The following is a 19,878-nucleotide window of genomic DNA, read 5'->3' on the forward strand; positions in this document are numbered from 1 at the left end:
CAGAATTTCTGGAAAAAACTGAAATAGTGAATATTGCATTCACACATACATAAGCAAGGTTTATTCAAACATAAAACATACTTGGTTCCTATTCAATTTTTTTTCTACTTAAAGATGGCATGGATATCGGATTTATTTTGAATGCTTATATCGTGTAATATGGGATGAATTCTGTTATCAGAAATGAGAGAGAAAGCATTATTGAAAATTTCTTGGCTAGTTTGGGTTCTAATGTTTGCATTAATTTATTAGCAGATCACGTTTTGAGGGTTGGTTTTGAGATTTTCTCTATGAAATCTGAAATTTTCAAACTGCAGAACTGTTCAAATTATATGATTTTCCTTATACTCATATACTATGCGATATGATATGAGCTGTGTTCCTTCAATTAGCTGATTCACCTCATGAATACATGAAGGGCGTGAAATCATTACACAAAAATGAATTATAGAAATACAATATCACAAAATCTGGCTCTTATAAATTGTGCGCAAAAAAGATATACTTTCTTGTCACTTTACTTGGGTTCTAATTCGGCCAAAACACAAACAGCAACATGGTTGAGATTCGGAATTGATGATATCTACAACAAAGGCTTTATCAGTACCTATACCTTCGTTGATCTGCTGTTGTCTTCTTCGTTGACCTTCTGGCAATAGCAATATTATGCTCATTTTAAGGGATTTCTTCAGACCTCTTCACTGATGGATTTGAAGAAGAAATACAATTATCTCGATAAAACCAAAGAGTAACCAAGTTGGTTACTCTTTGATAGAACGGATGTCGTGCTCACGTTTGAAAACAACTATTACAAAATATAATATTTATCCTACTCTCTGTTCTATCAGTTACTTCTAGTTATAAGATTTACAGCGATTTTCATAAAACTTCGATTGTCCGATCAATGATTTGACGGCCATTCAATTTCTGAAACGAAATCACTGAAACCTTTTGTTGACTGAATATATTGAAGAAGTAGCAATTGAGAATAATTCAATGGACGTATGAACATCATAATTCGATGCAAGAATGATATTCTGAATTATCATGACTGAATTATCGATTGAAAACAAATTGACGTCTGTTCGTCAATCAAGTGTTGATTCCCCAATCAAGCTTTATGAAACCAGGGGTTAATTCATTTACATTCGGATTTAGCAATTTTAGCAGTCCAAAACACACCGCAGAGTGGTTAATCTGATCTCAGGTACTCATATGTTGAGTTTGTAACTTTCAATAAGCCCACAATAGTGTTCATCTTTTTCAAGAGGCTTATGTCTTTGCAATCCAAACTGCTATAAGCACGTGAAGCACGTAGATCAGATTTATCATTATTCTTCTCTTTCATATCAATTTATTGAAATTTTAAGTGATATATTTCCCAGTCTTCTATTCCAAATGGGAAGGAGCAATTTTTGAATGACTGATTCTGCTCAAGAGCATGAATGCTGTCCTTTGCCAGTTGTCTAATGATTTGTTTGAGCCATAAGAAGACATTAGGATTAGCTATATGTACTGATCAGACAGTTCTAAGTTATTTTTCTGCCCTTGTTAGGTACAGAATATCATAATCTCTTATTTTTGCTTCAATCTTTTAGGGCTCGGAGGAAATAATAAATGAGGAAATGATTATTATATGAAGAGGACAATAGACTTGTTGATCCTATTTCATTCACCTCGCGATAGAGAGGTGCTTTGCTTAAAGAGCGTCTTTATACTCAAATGATTGTAACATCACCGTGAAAGTTAATTTTGAATCTATATGATGGTTTAAATCCTTCAGTGAGGTGAAGCAAACTGGGATGTTGCAAAATTTATCTCCTTATTATTGTGACTTAAAATGCGATAGAAAAATTGGTTATTTTTTGTGATTCTTCTACCCATAATAAAGGACATACTTCCTAATTGAATTGAAGTCAAATTCCAGAATTATCATCCAAAATTGAGGGTCGTCTACGATATCCCCCAAAATGAACTTTCCATGACCTGCAAAAAATTCATGAAAATCTAGAGTTCTGTCTCTTTTCGACAGTCCCCCATAGAACACCCGACCAATTTTCCGACCCCCGCGCGTCCCCCTTCGTTAAATCGAAACAAACAGTTCCAAGACGAGTCGCCAAACGAAAACCAAACAAGTTTCCACATTCCCCTTGGCTCCACTATAACACACGTCCTATTCCGAACTAGCGGAGTAATATTATCTAAGCGAGAAGGTCAAACGCAATAATTAACACAGAAGACTCGGCTGACCTTAACAACATCGGAACGAGCACCGAATATAGGGCTGATATGGGACTTATGTATGTATACGCTTTGCTTGTCGGTGAATTATGTGCAGTTTGTGCACATTCTAACGCTGCATTATGAACGTGGCAATCCAGAATCGACGGCGTATGTTGAGTGGAAAATGCATATTCGAAACAGGGAACCGATATAGATAATATGGTGTAATGAGGCTATAATAATCAACCACGAAATGGGAAAATTCATTGATTTTTTTTCCAGAACGAATCTTTGTAATTGAGCACTTTGAAGCAATAAACAGTAGATTATCAGTTTTCGACACCGAAAAAATATTCTTAAAGCCAGGGGGAACTATTCATCTTCCCAGATTAAAAATAATTTCAGACGTGAAATTTCGACTGCTTGTCCGAACTTTGCTTTGCATCTTTCGGGCAACTGTGATTTCGTTCGGGAAAGTACCATTTTACGCACTTGTTAGGAAAATAAGTATTTCCACCACGAAAAATTTTTTGTGATATCCTGGGGAAAAATATCTTTCGACCAGGACAAAAAATAGCAACTCATTTTGAAATTTTCTCCTTTGCGTTGTTAGTGGTTGAATTGTGGCAGCTCACATATTCTGTGTTTTTTAGAAGGCTATAAGGGTTGGAACAATTTAGAGGGGGGCTTCAAGGATATCGAAAACCGTTAGAAATACAGGGTGGCTTGAATTACATAAAAGTGGCGTTATTTGAGGATGAGTGTGTTGGTGTAAACAGTTCCAAAATATGTATGTTGGTTCCCGAGATATCTCGAAAAAACTGAATATCAAGATTAGCTTATTTTCTTTATAACTCATTTGGTTTTGGAGATAACTTCACGAAATTCGTTTTGTCATTATCCTATATAGCGATTCTACTTTTTTTTTTAATTTAAGCTACTCTGTATTTCTAACGGTTTTCGATATTGCTGTAGTCCCCCTCTAAATAGTTGTATAGTTACTTTTCTTGTTATGCCTAACACCAAGGATGCGTTCCTAAGTGTGTCCTTTCAGAATGAAAACCCACTTATTCGGTATTTTTGTTGGATGCAGTATCTTTTCTCGAATAGGTATTAAACAGTGTCGTTTTTGAACACGCTTTCTTTTATAGCATCATATAAGAGATTATATAATTGTTTACCTTCACCCACCAGAAGATGCTATTGTGATAGCGAAACAGGTGTCGTGGCTTAACAACTCATTTCTCTGAGAATCATACATTGTGTTTTTACTTCAATTATGGATTTTCATCAAGTATCGGCCACATCAACTCAAAATTCGTTGAAATGTAGAACCCATTAATGAGAAGATAGAATGCTGGAATATTGGATGAACAAATATCTTCACATCATACCTCCACCAATTTTTTTATATGGTTTAATTTAGTGATTGACCCATGCACACAATATCCGAGGATAATGCTAAGGCTACAAATTCTCATAATTCTGTTTCTCTCTTAGCCAGATTGAATATAGTATATTAGATAAACGTTAGTTTTTGGGGGACAGCATAAAAATTTTATTCGGTTTCACTCAACCACTACTCTCTATCAAAGTAGAGATGTCATAGAAATGATACAAAAGAAGTTTCCTCAAACTAATTGAAAATTCTGTTCACAGACTATACAATGTATCCTGGAAAGAACAGAAGTACTTGAACAATATTCCCTCAGAAAAATGAGACGGTCTCAATACCACCCAAAATGTTGTGATCTTCATCACAAATCTCTGTTTTATAGCTATTTATCATTGGATTTGCATTTACAACCGATAAATTCTATTTAGGTGTTTCCAGTCGATATTTCATATAATATATGTATATTATAAATAATTTATATCCTTAGGTAGTTATCCTTTGCTAAGGTTGTATCGATTTTTATTCAAAACCTAATGATCATAATATATGATTTATAGTTATTTGTGTTTAAAAGTACTCGTACAGTTATTACAGTGGGCCTTTAGATCAAGAGATGATTGAAGGAAGCCTTCCAAAACATTTTCAACCGGCGGTTTTATAGTTTCAACCTTCCCTGAAATTTCAGGTCCCTATGAAACAAGGCATTGAAGATTAACAAATGGTTTTCAATTTTTATAAAATATCCTGAATATCCTGCTTAAAGGGATATGGTACAGTTTTTAAAGTAATAAGGCTTTATTTAGACCTATCCTGAATTTGACTTTTTTCTCGAAAACGAAGCTTGATATGAAGGAAGTCAAGAGGCGGTAAAAAGTCAGAGGAATAATTTTTTCTCAACATTGAGGTGCCCGCTGAGATGCCACTGGATCTATTGATTTCGATCTACTACTAGGAGCAAAGGATACCCTTATAACTACAAATATCTGTACCACGTTTCAACCCAATCAGTTTGAGGATATTTCATAAATACTTACCGTTTTGTTTTAAAATTCTCTCAACTATCTCAAAAACGAATCAACTCCAACCATAGGTCCATAGGAACTTTTTTGAACAACCTAACAAACCACCCTCTGAAGTTTCGTACTGCAATTAGGATTTATATTTAAGGCGAACTTTCCCTTCTCAGTTTCCATGTAAATTTTTTCTTTGGAGTGTCCAATCAATGTAAGTTGTTCTTAGATTTGTATCTGACCCATATATGGTATCACAGTTTCAAATACACTCTTTTCTTTGTTTCTTTATTGATATTCTTGTCCCATTGTATGGTTTCAATTCAAGGTTTTTTGTGTCTTTATTTCCGACAATCAAGTATTCATTTAAGTCATCTCGATCTTCAGCTAAGACCTTTGCAACAATATGTAGAGGAGTAAGATCGGCAAAGTTTTCGAGTGCCCTTGTTGGCTTGGCGTACCTTGCCGAGTATTTTCTTCGTGATTGTCTGGTCTGCTTCAAATAACCAGACTACTGCCCTATCATTGGCCTCATAATTCCGTACAGAGTTCTGAACGCTATAAGAGCTCTTATAAATTGCTTTATCAGCAATAATTTTGACATACTTATTCCACAGAAGCTTACTGTCCATGGTTGTTTCCAGATATTTGACTTCAGACTCCCATTTTATGATATCTCCTTTTAGTGAAATGAATTTCATGCTTGGAAGCTTCTTTTTCCGAGGCCCTTCTGTAACCAGAAAGGTTCCTCATTGATTTCTTCTTCTTGGTATCTATCTATTAGCCTTCCTAGCGGCTTTTTTATGCATCTTTCCAATGTCCGATATTCGTCCTCTTTATATCTCTTGTTGATTCGTGTTTGTGTTTTTTCTCTCAATTTTTTCTGCTATGAATATCGAGTACTGTCCATACACGAGGATGTATTGTTATCTAGTTAGCCTAGACCAGTTCCACGCATAAAAAAAATTGCGTTACCATAGCAACGAACAATAACTCATTAGAAGTGTCGGTGTGAAATTTGAGGTCAAAAAAGTAAACCAGAGTTACGCAATAAATTAAAAGAAAGAAATTGTGAAAATCGAAAAATTGGAGTATCGAGCCATCATCAAGTACCTGTATTTAAAAGGGTTAAGAGGTAAGCAGATTTACGAAGATGTGCTCAATACCCTTGGTGATCAATGTCCTTCGTATGCGACAGTGAAAAATTGGAGTGCAAGCTTCAAAAGAGGTAAATTTTCCATTGAAGATGATGACCGATCGGAAAGGCCAGTTTCTTTGTCAGTCCCCGAAAATATTGATGCAGTTCATGACAGGATTTTATCATACCGTCGAAATGGGCTAAAACGAATATCTGAAGCACTGAATATTTCATACGAACACGTTCATCATATAGTTCACATCAATTTGGACATGAGAAAAATTGCTGCTAAATGGATCCCCAAATGTTTGAATGTTGACCAAAAGCGTGCAAGGGTAGAAGCATCGCGTTTGATCTGTGCTCGATTTGAAAACGATGTAGACTTCATGAAGCGAATTGTTACTATGGATGAGACTTGGGTACATTTCTACGATTCAGAAAGGAAGCACCAATCGATGGAATGGCGATACTCTGTTTCTCCAAGACCTTAGAAGTTTTGTGTCCAAAAATCTGCTGGAAAAGTTCTTGCTTCAGTTTGTTGGGATTGCCATGGAGTAATTATGATTGATTTTTTGGATAAGGGTAGAACAATAACCGGAGATTACTATTCGACATTACCGACCACTCTACAGGAAAAAATTAAAGTAAAAAGACGCGGAAAGCTATCCAAAGGTATTTTGTTTTTGCAGGACAATGCCTCTGCGCACAAATCTCATGTTGCCTTGCAAAAAATTCGTGATTTAGGGTTTGAATTACTAGAACAACCCCCCTTATTCACCAGATTTGGCTTCAACGGACTATCATTCCTTTCCTGAACTGAAAAAAAGTTTAAAAGGTGGTAAATTTTCTTCCAACGAGGAAATAATAAAAGCTGTGGAGGTCTGGTTTGCAGAGTAAGAAGAAACATTTTTTTTGAAAAGTCTAGAGACGTTGCAGGTTCGCTGTAAAAAATGTATCCAATTAAGAGGAGAATATATTGAGTAAAAAAATATTTTGACATTGAAATTTTGTTTGGTTCTATAGTAGGCTAAGAATTTTTCAATATATAGAGTATACTGTCATGCTCCAAGCTTGTCATTTTCCAATGGGTTATTTCAATACTGGATTTAGTATTAGCTCCCCAATTATTACCCCTCATAGGCACAGACTGGTACCTAGTGAGTTCTTTAAACCCTTTACATCATGGATAATAAAAAGATTAAGATTACTCAATTATGGTGTTCCTCTCAAAGGTACCATCAAAATAAATAAAGTTTCTATCAGAAACCGAAGCTATGCTCCGCTACGTGTGTCTAGCAATTGAACAAGCGAAAAGAGCACCGGACATCTAAGTGGCCGAAAACTCGACGGTCACAATGAGCACGGTAAGTTGAAATGTTGAATCGTCTTGTGTGTTGGAGTTACGCAAGATCTTAAATTCCATAAAGAGGGTCGGCCGGAGGCGTAGCACCACTGGGAGGTTGTTGAACCTGCGGAGGATAAGTTAAAAGTGGACGGACTTGCCCGCTCAACTCTTCCTGTCGCAGATAAAAATACTGAATAACGTAAAAATAGAGCTCATAGCAGGCGCGCAACCCTTTGGGGGTCACATAACCGTACTTTGTCGCCTTTCGGAGAGAGCTCGCAGCTCGGAATTGTTAATTATTTCGTATTTATGTCTTCGTAGGTGTTAATGGTTAAGGGGATATTGATTTTGGTCGGTTATTTTCAAGTATAAGCCTCAGGAATGTACTAAAGGAAAATCCTCTGCTTTTCTACACTGCCCACGAGCAAGAATGGACTGCAGTCTCATTTTCAAGTAGAGGAAATAGTTTCTGGTGGGGTTGCCTTGTAACATTTTTAAGATTCTTATTATAACTCGTGAAAACAATAATAAGGATTATTTTTGTACAATGTATTCTTCTTTATTCAGGATTTTTCTTTATTTTCACGATATCCATCTCTTAAAACACATAACTCATAAAACACATTTTCTATTCATTTTAAGAAAATTTGAATTTGCGGTAATTTCACTTATAAGGAAAATTTTATGTTTTTTTTCTCCTCCGAAAAAATACATTAAAAAACAACTATTAATATCCTTCCAGAGGAACCGATAAACCATACTATACATCATCCGTCTGCGTTTTTCTAAAACGAGAATACGATTTATCAAATCAAAAAGGTACCATAGAGATCTCAGAATAAACCTCAATAATTATTAGGTATATCTTGTAAAAATCCAAAAATGATTTCTGCAAAGCAATGCCTAAGCATTACAATTTTGAAAACAAAATTTTATGTTAGGAAAGGTATAGTACAAAAATTCATATACCTACGTTTTTGCTGAAGTTTCGAATAAAGCTTTTTCTTTACGTCTCATGATGTTATTCTTTATTCTTTTTCTTCTAGTGCCTCTTCTAATGAAGTGCAGCAGAATGAGAGCTAATTCCAAGGTGTAACATGGTAGGTAAATGAGTCATGAAGGCTGAGTAACTTAGGATTACCCGAAATACCGGTGAATATTTGGCATCATTTCGAGCTATCTACAAAAAAGTCTCCTTAAATGATAACAAGAACAAACAACGACTGAAAAATAGTTCAGACTGGTTTAACTGCTGTCTTATCAAGGGGTTGAAACCATGTTTATTTACAGGAGCTCATGAATACATATCTTATCAAGATTTATCACATATTCATGAGCTGATTCAAGTAGTGAACGCTTTATCATTATTTGTTATCTTCGTCTGAATTGAGACTCAAATCATGTCTGGATAAACTTGATGAGGGATTGGTAGTTAATATTGATAGCTGGAAATTTCTGATACTGAAGGTTTTTGGGAAAATCGATGAAGAATGGACCCCTTCTTGTATCTGTCTGTCTGCCTATCATAACCTATTTTTTTTTGTGATAAATAATTCTTTAGTGAAAAAAACATAATATTGGATAAGCTGTTGGTACACTGAGAAAAATCTTGAGGTTACAATGTGAAATTACCCACATATTAGCTGGACAGGTTACAGTTACACAGTTGGATTATTTTTTTCACAACTAATATCTGGATGTTTTTACAAGGGTGTTGCGAAATTTCATGAAAAATGTAAAACTATCATGTATATTTACAGTGAATATGAAATTTACAGAAAATATGTGTTAATTCTCTGTGATATCACAAGGTTTGTAATATTCACCTGAAAAATTACAACTGCAATGCAATATTACAATAAATTTGCGAATTTCAACATGAAACGGTAATTTCACAACATTATTGTGATCAAATGTTTTTTTAATTACAATAATTTTGTGAATTATCACATGAAAATGTGATTTCACAACGTTATTTTACAAAGTTATTGTGATTTGAGAATTTTTCTTGTGAATTTGCGAAGAAGAAAATGTTGTGTTGTAGAATTACAATGCAGAACCCTTTTAATTTTAAAATTCCTTCACAAATGTGCTTATACAATGTGTTATTAAGGCGGTTGTGAAATTACCACGAAAAAATATAATTTTACAACATGATATCGCGGCACAATTTCCTTCTAGGATAGAACACTTTTTATTTACATGTCTACAGCAAGAGTGTAATCTTACGCGAAATTGTTGAAATTTATTATGGTCAAAATATTTCTCTCGAATATGAAAACAGAATAAAAAAAATAGATCAATCGGTTTCCATTAGAGCGTTCCAAAGATGCCGCTTGAAATTCAATAAACAACTGATGATCTTACGAAGGCCAAAATTGTGCTGTTCTTTTTCCGATCCACGAAGAGTCTCATCTGAAGCTGACTTTTCAGAAGCTCATCTAGTGGCAGCTCCAGGAGCTTTCCGGTGTAGATCGGTGAAGGAAAGACGAATTTTTTGTTGTTATAACTATTCTCTGCATGTCTAGGAGTGTGTGTACAGGATTTTTTTTAATGCTTCCTTCCCTCCTCATTTTGGACTGCTGCCTTTTATTGATCTGTGTCCACACACCCCAATGCCTGTACCTCTTTCTAATTTTGATCCATCAGTACAACATAGAGTCCATACAGATGACTTTTTGTCTAATTTATTCATCGCATTGAGACAGTCCACAATGACGTTTTTTGTAGAAATTTTTTTCTCGACTTGTTCTTTATATGAATACATTTCTGAAGATATAAATAAAATATATTTCATTCTATTCTTTGTATAATTCATTAACGAGATTATAGGTTCCTGCATTCCTCCTCAACCATAATCGAAAAACAAATTCTGTCACTTGGTCAGAAAATATTTTGAGTAGGTAACTACTGCTGAAAAAACTCGTAAGTCTGGGTATTTTTGTAAAATATCTATTTTAAAAATGTGTTAAACACATTCATAGCTTGAACGTAATATCACAATATGATCGCAAATATCAAGTCATTTTCCACCTATGCTGTACGTGACGTCGCTCGGCTGGATCCGAATTCACAGCTTCAATGGAATTTCATAATGCAATTGTAAAATCACAACTTTTATCTGCTTCTAGATTCATTCTATGGCCAATCAAAACCTTTCCTGCAACTGGCACCTGCTCGTTGCCCAATCCCATATCCTATCGTAGATACTCACTAACTTTCTAACTTACCCCATAACAACCCAATTCATTCTGGAATGATCCACTGTGTCTTCAAGAACTCTGAAGTGCGAAGAGTTATACATGGTTCAGTTTTTTGTTTAATATGATTTAGTTCTTTCAAGTTCCAAGTAATTCTGCCTTCCAAGTTCCTTCAAGGTTTCAAGTGTGTGACAAAAGAAATATATACTGGTAAGTAGATAGTTCACAGATTTTGAAAGCGATGTTTATTTTTTCGATTTGTGGTTTTCCTTTGGCAGATACTAATGAAAAAAATTGAACACCGCATGCATACAACTTATTATTTATTATTAATATTCAATTATTCTGTATCGAAATATTGCCTATTGGATTCCTACTTAATTCATTTTTTTTTCAGGAATAAACCACCGATACGAATTCTTTATGGAAAAACGATATGTGTTTACAACCTATGTATTCAGGGAGGCCCTCAATTTAATCTATGGAGATGTTCCGAAGGATGCATTTCAACATTCATCTGGATTCTGGAAGTAAGTCAAGCACGACAACAGCAAGTTTTATAGAAAACAAATTCATAAATTTATCTATTCCAGAAGATTGTGTTTTTTTTGTTGGAAGAAGACTAGGTATACTTTGTTTTTGAATTTTAATTTTATACTCTTATGATATGAACCGCTAAATAAGCGCATACTTATATCAATATTTTCAGAAGCTGATATTTCACAGTTGAATGCTTCACAATTATGTTGATTTTTTTTTATATTTTGAAAAAAATGTTTAATCATTTTAGGTGATATTTGTGGTTGTTGTTTTTGTTTGATGTAATGTTTCATATTGTTTTTTATATTGAAGAGTATATTAATTTCATGCTGTGGTTGTTTTTTAACTGATATATAATGTTTCAAATTTTTTGTTTTCCATATTGATGACTATATTTTATGTTGTATGTATGTTAATTAATCTAATGTTTTTTTTCCAATTGATGTATATTTTAGGCAGTGATTGTGCCAAATTTAGTTCTGTACAACTACTTTGATCAATAACAAAATAAAGACAATTATCCAGTAATTTTCATGGTTATTTCACGAAGTAATTTTAAAAAGGTGTGGGGTATTTCTACAATGAATTCTGGAATTTTAACAAATACTTGAAATTCACAATTAAATTCTGTGAATCTGCTCTGTTTATTCACAACATTATAGTATTTTACGGTCTAATTGATGCTAAATTTCACGACGTATTTTCGCGAGACCAAGAGGTGATTCCACAATGAATCCTGTAATTTTCCAAAAATTTTTAATTTTACAATTTATTTCTGTAAAAATCCTTTGAGAATTCACAGAATAAATGTAATTTTACAGTTGATACCATAAAATTCCATTGTGATTTCACAATGAGTATTCACAGGTTTAGTTTCTGGAAAAATCATTAGAAAAAATTTCATGTGAAATCACAACCAACTTGTGATTTATATTTTCTGTGATTTTACAAGGTTTTCATTTCAGAATATTCCTTGTGAAATTCCAGTGATTATCGTTGGTCACAAATAACCCAAGATTTTCACTGTAATTTCACTATTTCGTTCTCTCAGTGTAGAATATTTCCTCATTTCTCAAAAAGAAAGGATGAAATTGATATACCTAATTGATACCTACTTATTCTTCTAACTCATTAAACTATTTCCACCAGGCATCTTTCAGAATTGTGTACAGAAGAAGTTTAATATTTTGAGAGCTTCATGCTACAGACGTTAATCAATTATGTCTGCACAAAGTATAGAAGATTTTTTCTAACTAGTGAACAAAAAATAAAAAAATAATAAGATAGATGATAGATCATCGTGAGTTGTTTTGAATCTGAAACAAATTACTGAAATACATTTTCATAAAAATAATTTTTTCTTGAATAAAAAATAGAGCGAGCGGAAATTGGTCAGTTCTTTTGGTTTTTTAGATACGGGGTGAAATTCAAACGTAACCCTGTTCAGGCAACTCTTTTTCTCAGATCTCAGTTATTTTTGAACTAATCGAAGAAGTTAAAACTATACCGATAAAATTTTTGTCGCAAAATCTAGTGTCGTCAGTGCCCAGTGGCGGGTTTGCCTTGAGGCCAAATAGGCCCACGCCTACAGCAGCCAGTTATTAGGGGCGGCCTATCTTGACAAAAACAGATAGAGTGAAAATTAATTGACTGAATTTTTACATGTTCAAGGGCCTAGGGCGGCCATGACTGCAAAATCAGCACCGAATGTCGTAGTTATATTTTATTTTAACAGTAGATTCTTGAGATCAAAAGAAACACTTTTTTTCTATACCATTTTTTTCGATTCGGCCCTGATAAAAAGATATAGCCATTTTAAGTTTTCATAATGAGCTATGCCACCCCTGGAGAAACAAAATTCCCTTCAGAATAACCAGCCAAATCTATGACACTACACATCTGTGGATCTTTTAAACACAGTTGCATTCAGCCAAAGTACAAAATTTTCTGAATATCACAGATATTTTTCATTATTGAACATCAAATTACTCGAAAACGGCGCATTATAGGAGATAGTATGAGGAATTGTTTTATTTTACAAAACGTTCAAATATTCATTAGTCAGCGTCCAACTTAATTTCAAGAGTTGGGTTCTTTGAATTTTTGGTATTTTTATGGTCGTAATGGTCATTGGTCATAATGAGAAAACTGGAAGACGTGAGTGGTATCTTGTGTACGAAAAAGATTCATCAAATAAATGGAAAACTACAATCCGAAATGAATTTCATTGGATAAAACGGTTTGTGCGCATGTGTAGCATTTTTATGGTTTTTCAACTGTATTTTTTAAACCGAGCCAATTCGGAAAAAATGGGAAAAAAAAGTGTTTCTTTTAACCTCAAAACTCTACTGTTAAAATGGTTGTACGAGTCGACGAACCATGCTGTATATTTTTGGAAAGCCCACTTCGTGACTTATGAATATAGAATATAATATAAAAACAAAAATGTTAGGGAAATACTAACTATAGATATACTTCACTGGATTCTTCCAAACTCTATCAGAACTACTCGTAGTTTTAACTATAACATAAAAATTACTGAGCTACAACAGGTGCCTGAACAGTGATACTATACTGATACTTTTCAATTCGATCCTGTATCTCAAAAACTAAAAGAGCTATCAAAATTCTGCTTGCTCCATTTTCAATTTGATAAAACACTATTCTGAAAACTATCTTTGAAGATAAGGAAGACGCAAAACAGCCCAAAATGGGATATGTTGTAACATATAATAACAGTTCCATTTTCTTGCCCCATTTTTTCTCTTGTTTTTTTATTCTTTTCTGTGCAAAAAAGATGGCGGATTGCTTCGTTTGAGAAGCAACGTCGAATTGGTATACGTATATATACGCCGAAGAGGTTGAATTTCTGAAACATATTTGAATTAAATTATACAAGAATTCGCATCGGTCCAAAAAATCCAATGGTCCCTGACTCGCATCGAACGTAAGGAATCCGTCACAAAAACAATGGCTAGTCTATGGCTCCAGTCTAGACATCCATCGGGGGGTGAGTGGATTAATCACGATTTAATTTTAGAACAACCAACCGCCAACATCCGTACGGACAATCAGGAAATTTGCAGAATTCCAGGCAAACGAGTTTTTGCAACCAACGCAAGGGGCAGACTCACCCGTTTCTTTCTGAAATGCCGCCGGCTTCAAGGACTTTCCACCAGACCTACCCGCCTGACGGACGATAGTCGAGGATGTGCCAATCCTCGAAGAGGTATCCGAGGGTAGTCCGCGCTAGACGATCTGCGATTTCGTCCGTGCATACCTGAAAATAATGCGAGGCATTCTGCGGAGGCGAGTTGGCCTCGGAGAAGGGGTTATTAGGATATTATCTTTTAAATAAGATTGCTCTAAAAAACTCGAGGTCACATTCGAAAGTGAACTAGAACCACCGTTGGTTTAAAACAGTTCTTTATGCAGCCAGGGTGATAAATGTTGAAAAATTGATAATTGTTACAGGGTCGAATATTGTAATAATGGAACAATCTTTTGTTTCAGAGGGTGAAACAATGTATGTACTGTAGGAAACTTTCATTAAATTGAAGTAAAATTAAAAGATTCAACCTACTCGGAAATACGAGGATGTATTGATATATAGTTAGCCTAGACCAGTTTCATGCATAAAAAAATATTGCGTTACCACAGCAACGAACAATAACTCATTTGAAGAGTCAGTGTGAAGTTTGAGGTCAAAAAAGTAAACCAGAGTTACGCAATAAATTAAAACAAAGAAGATGTCCACCGAAATTGTGAAAATCGAAAAATTGGAGTATTGAGCCATCATCAAGTACCTGTATTTAAAAGGGTTAAGAGGTAAGCAGATTTACGAAGATATGCTTAATACCCTTGGTGATCAATGTCCTTCGTATGCGACCGTGAAAAATTGGACTGCAAGCTTCAAAGAGGTAAATTTTCCATTGAAGATGGTCAGTCCCCGAAAATATCGATGCAGTTTATGACATGATTTTATCAGACCGTCGAATTGGGCTAAAACGGATATCTGAAGCGCTGAATATTTCATACGAACGCGCTCATCATATCACGTCAATTTAGACATGATGAAAATTGCTGCAAAATGGATCCCCAAATGTTTGAATGTTGACCAAAAGCGTGCAAGGGTAATAACATCGCGTTCGATCTGTGCTCGATTTGAAAACAATGTAGACTTCTTAAACCGAATTGTTACTATGGATGAGACTTGGGTACATTTATATGATCCAGAAACAAAGCAACAATCCTTGGAATGGCGACACTCTGGTTCTCCAAAACCTAAGAAGTTGCGTGTCCAAAAATCTGTTGGAAAAGTTTTTGCTTCAGTTTTTTGGGATTGCCATGGAGTAATCATCATTGATTTTTTTGGATAAGGGTAGAACAATAACCGGAGATTACTATTCGACATTACTGACCACTGTACGGGAAAAAATTAAAGCGAAAAGACGCGGAAAGCTATCCAAAAGTGTTTTGTTTTTGCAGGACAACGCCCCTGCACACAAAATCTCATGTTGCCATGCAAAAAATTCGTGATTTAATGTTTGAATTACTAGAACGCCCCCCTTATTCATCAGATTTGGCTGTATGTATCCAATTAAGAGGAGAATATGTTGAGTAATAAAATATTTTGACATTGAAATTTTGTTTGGTTTTATAGTAGTCTAAGAATTTTTCAAAATATCCTCGTATGTGTCTCATATCTGCCCATTAAAAAGTGTAAAAATGAGACACCTTGTACAAATATGGGACACCTTTAAAATTGAAGTGACTTCAAGTAGGGGTCGACAAGACAAGAATTTTTGTCTTGATAACAAACTTCTTGTCTTGTCTTGACAAAAAATCAAGAAATTTATGAAAATCTTGTCTTGACGTTCTCTTGACATATTAAATCATGTCTCGACTCAAGAAATTTAAAGATCTTGAAATTAACCCATTAACGCCCAAATTAATTTTTTTTTTTTTAATTATGATTTGAAACAAAATTTGTGTTCTTTTTATAACCTTCGACTCATTACCAACGTTGAGAAAAAAAAAATTTGTTTCAATTTTTGAGAAAAATGCTGATCTATAAATAGATCGCTGGGCGTTGGAATGAAATCTTTGTTGTTATTGAGAAAAAGATTTATTACGGACAAAATCGACATATGTGCCAGATTTAACGATGAAATTTACTAAAACAAGCAACACATAAAGTAACATCACATTTTTTACAGAATGTAAGTGGTCTACTTTTGCACGTTGGAAACTGGCATCGACGTTGATTCGATCTCTTTTCGAGAAAATGACCTTTTCCATCCAGTCTCACACTGTCCAGAACATTTGATCTAGAGGAACATGGAACGCTGAGTGATCTTCCTCTCAAAACATTTCTTCCATGACCAATTTTTAAATACGGTACTGCAATCTGTCTCCTGAATTCTTTGATAGAAATTGATTTTTTTCCATGAATTCTAGTATATAGTAAAAAGGAGTTGACAATAGCCATATCAATCATTCTGGTGAATAAACACCAATACCACTTCTTGCCTCTTATAGCTATTGAATGCTTTTCCAAGAGCCAATCGTGGTGATCCACTCCACCCATATATTTATTATAGTTGTGAATTACCCTTGGTTGAGCAACCTGTACTTTAGTCTTTTGATCTCTGTTCCACCTTTTAACAAATACTTCCGGCTTTATGGTGTCAAAATTTGTGGCCATAGAAACACATTTGTTGTCATTCCATTTCACCAGCAGTATTTTATTTTCGCTATCAAATCTATAATCATACGATCCTCGAGCTAGCTTCTGTAAATCCTTGGTTGGTTGCACCGGACATTTTGCAGTTCTATTTTCTCTTATAGTTCCGGTGGCACGGAACTGCATTTCTTTTAGTTTGTAAAACAGAGTATGACAACAATTTCAAAACAACTCTTGTGCCAAGTGGTTCTGATTGTGCTTCGGTTTCCTTACCAGCATACAGAGAAAAAGAATAGCAATATCCATCTTCACCACAAAGTGCCCACAGTTTGTAACCAAACCGAATTGGTTTCCCCTTTATGAATTGTTTCAGTGGGTTGTGACCATATTATCTTACGATCATCTCGTCAATAGAAAGGTTTTCTTGGAATAAACCGAACTTTTGAAAATTTTCATTCATTTTATCCAACAATGGCCTAATTTTGAATGATTTATCGGCACGATTTTCATGAGCTTTTGTATTATCCTGCACATGAATCATCGACTTTATCTCGAGATAGGCATTCCTGCTCAAAGCATTTTTGACGATGGATTGCCCCAAATCATCATCGTCGGACCAATAATCGCGCTCAGATGGTAATGTGTGGTAGCCGCTAAATAAAAGAAACCCGATGAAAATTTTTATTTCATCTTTTGTTATAGAAAAATTATGCTTATTTTTCTGTGCAGCATATCTCATAGTCTCCTCGAAAATCAAATCGTAAACGGCATCATCAAAAAATTGTTCAAATAAATCCACAACAGTCTTGTCGCGCATGGAAGTTTTCAAATTTTCATCTTTCTCCAGAAAATCATGTTCTGGTTCAAAGTGTTCATAACTCGGGTTTACTTTTTCCCACTTTGGAATCAGCTTTTTGGGAGTTTCTTTCCTAAGTTTTTTAGGTGCTGATACAGATACTAAGTCAGCTAATGGCACATTGTCTTCATCACTACTTTCTACAGAATCGTGCTCTTGAAGCTCAATAAATCCAGCAATATCTGCTGGCAAGCCGGATGGGTTCTCCTCTTCAAGGGGCTCCTCATCAGTGAGTTCATCCACTTCTGGAGGTAAGGCTAACAAGTCTGCTTCTATTTGTTCAGAAAATAAGTATTCTACTGCATTGTCCAGATTTTTAAAAACGTTTCTTCTACTCATGCTTGCTGAAAACATAAAAAAATTATTTTAACACAATCGCCCAGCGATCTATTCATAGATCGTAGTTTTCATTCGACAAAAACAAAAAAGGTTATCATAATAAAGAACAAATATTTTTATTATTTGATGTATAGACTAGTTTTATAGTAAAAATTGAAATTTTCCCTACCTTGTTCGGCCTAAATTCATGTGGACAGCAAAAAACTTCACTATGTGTACGCACTGCAAGATTCAACAGATTTCAGAAGTAAACAAAATACACTTCCACATCTAACAAATCGGTACTGACGGTGAATTTCGAAATGCCTCGAGCAATGGAACGAAATAATCGGGAGGTGATGAAAACCCCGACGTCCCAATGTTTATATCACGTGCTTTTTGTGTTGATCTATAAATAGATCGCTGGACGCTAATGGGTTAACCAGCGACACCGTACATGGTGATTCCCAGGCAAACTTTTCATTGCTTTTCGTGCTAACACGACAATCTGGTGGTTCCCCGATATTTTTTTTCCGACGAACTCAAAATGACATCGCGCAGTTGCACTATTTACCCTGTTTAGTTGATGCTCGGCTTCCCTTGGTATCTCCGCACACCCCGTCACACAAGCGGGCATTGGCGTAACTATCATATCAGGCAGTGCAATTTGAAGAATAACAACGTTTTGGCACGTTGTTTTATATAATCTTCTTTTTCACTTTACCTATTATTATTATCTCTCGATACGCCACTGCTAACGGGCTCAGTTCTGTCAATTGAATTTGACTTTGCCACCTTCTACGTCATCATCCTTCCAATCGACTTTGAACTGAATTGCAACTTTTTTCTATACTTACTCTTGATTATAGTGAAAGTCTCATTTTACAATAAATGACATTGACTCTTCAGTAAAAGTCTGATATTCTGCTAACTCAGAATATTCACTAACAAGCAATAGAGAGAAACAAAGTTTTAGTGAAAATATAAAATAATCGGTGAAACTAAAATAGCTACTTCGAATCATGCGAGTGGAAATGATAAATCTGAATCTGAAAAGGTAGATGCAAAAATGGTCGTAAAAAGAAAAAACAGCTGCATTCACCAATGCAACATAGCGGTAGGTACTAGTGCCAATACTGACAGAAAGGAATTCTGTTATTCTTTCGAAATTCAGGTGGACACAAGTCCATCTGCCAAAATTATACCATGTTTTGATAAACATCAAAGAAGTGTATGCATGAAAGTAAAAATGCAAATCTAGATTCCAAGATTATCACATTAATCATTTTCAATTTACATTTTTCTACCAAAAATCTTAATCACAAATAAACACATTTCAGCGTATTCATGGTTAGACAATACGATTTCTTGTTTTCTGAAAAACTGATGGATTTAATTCATTTGAAACCGTGTACCTCATACAAAATCCTTGCATTAAATAAAAAATTAATTATATCTATCTTGTTTATTTTATTTGGACCGTCCAAAAGCTCTACTGTGAGATCTTTCTGGCTTATCCATTCATTCTGAGACACCCCGTATCCTGTACAAGGAAACCACGTTGAGTGTTTAATAAAACGACTGAAGACCTGCCCACAATCTTCTATTTATTCCCAACGACACTCCTCATCTCCACATCTACAGCCTTTTGGTTTCCGTAATTCCGTTTTCCGCTAAGGCCAATCCTCAACTCCAACGTGAGCGACAGAACGAGTTTACATTTCACATCGACTGGACTGATGAGATTGATCGCATCGCACGACAAATGGACCTGACCGGATTTCCTCGTATGGCTAATTATCGTCCAAAAGACGAAAACTAGAGGAAGGAGGTAGAGGATCAGACATCCGATTCCTTCAATGAGTTCCGTTAATTTTGCGAATTGTTAGTTGACCAGCTCATACCAGCTGCATCGCTCGCATGGGTATATGTCAGGAAATGCTTAATTCTAATTTCATCCGTAAACCATAACCTGATTTTCGATCTAGTGGGAAACACTTCTTCTCCACTCGATACTCAACTCAACAGCTTCGCTGCATTATTACAGTATTATACTCCCAAGTATAATACTGTATATCCTTCTTCGTTTTAATACGAAATCACCAATAACTCACAATTCTGTGCTTGAAGACCTTAAAGTATCACTTCTATGTCTTCATCAATTGA

At 34.9% G+C, this 19,878-nt stretch overlaps 1 protein-coding gene across 1 annotated transcript; it reads right to left on the reverse strand.

Moving 5' to 3' along the window:
• Nucleotides 1-16,908: 16,908 nt before the first annotated feature.
• On the reverse strand, nucleotides 16,909-18,148 carry LOC123312077 (piggyBac transposable element-derived protein 2-like). Its single transcript, XM_044896296.1, has 2 exons — nucleotides 17,903-18,148; nucleotides 16,909-17,738 (listed from the first exon to the last, which is right to left on the reverse strand). The coding sequence occupies exon 2, from the start codon at nucleotides 17,731-17,733 to the stop codon at nucleotides 16,927-16,929; it is 807 nt and encodes a 268-aa protein (XP_044752231.1). The 5' UTR covers nucleotides 17,734-17,738; nucleotides 17,903-18,148; the 3' UTR covers nucleotides 16,909-16,926.
• Nucleotides 18,149-19,878: the final 1,730 nt, after the last annotated feature.

This window comes from Coccinella septempunctata, chromosome 4 (genome assembly GCF_907165205.1).
Source record: "Coccinella septempunctata chromosome 4, icCocSept1.1, whole genome shotgun sequence".
NCBI classification, from domain to species: domain Eukaryota; kingdom Metazoa; phylum Arthropoda; class Insecta; order Coleoptera; family Coccinellidae; genus Coccinella; species Coccinella septempunctata.

Bases quoted from the DNA above. Each gene is read 5' to 3' on its own strand.
- LOC123312077 (XM_044896296.1), bottom strand. From the start codon at position 17,733: ATGAGTAGAAGAAACGTTTTTAAAAATCTGGACAATGCAGTAGAATAC.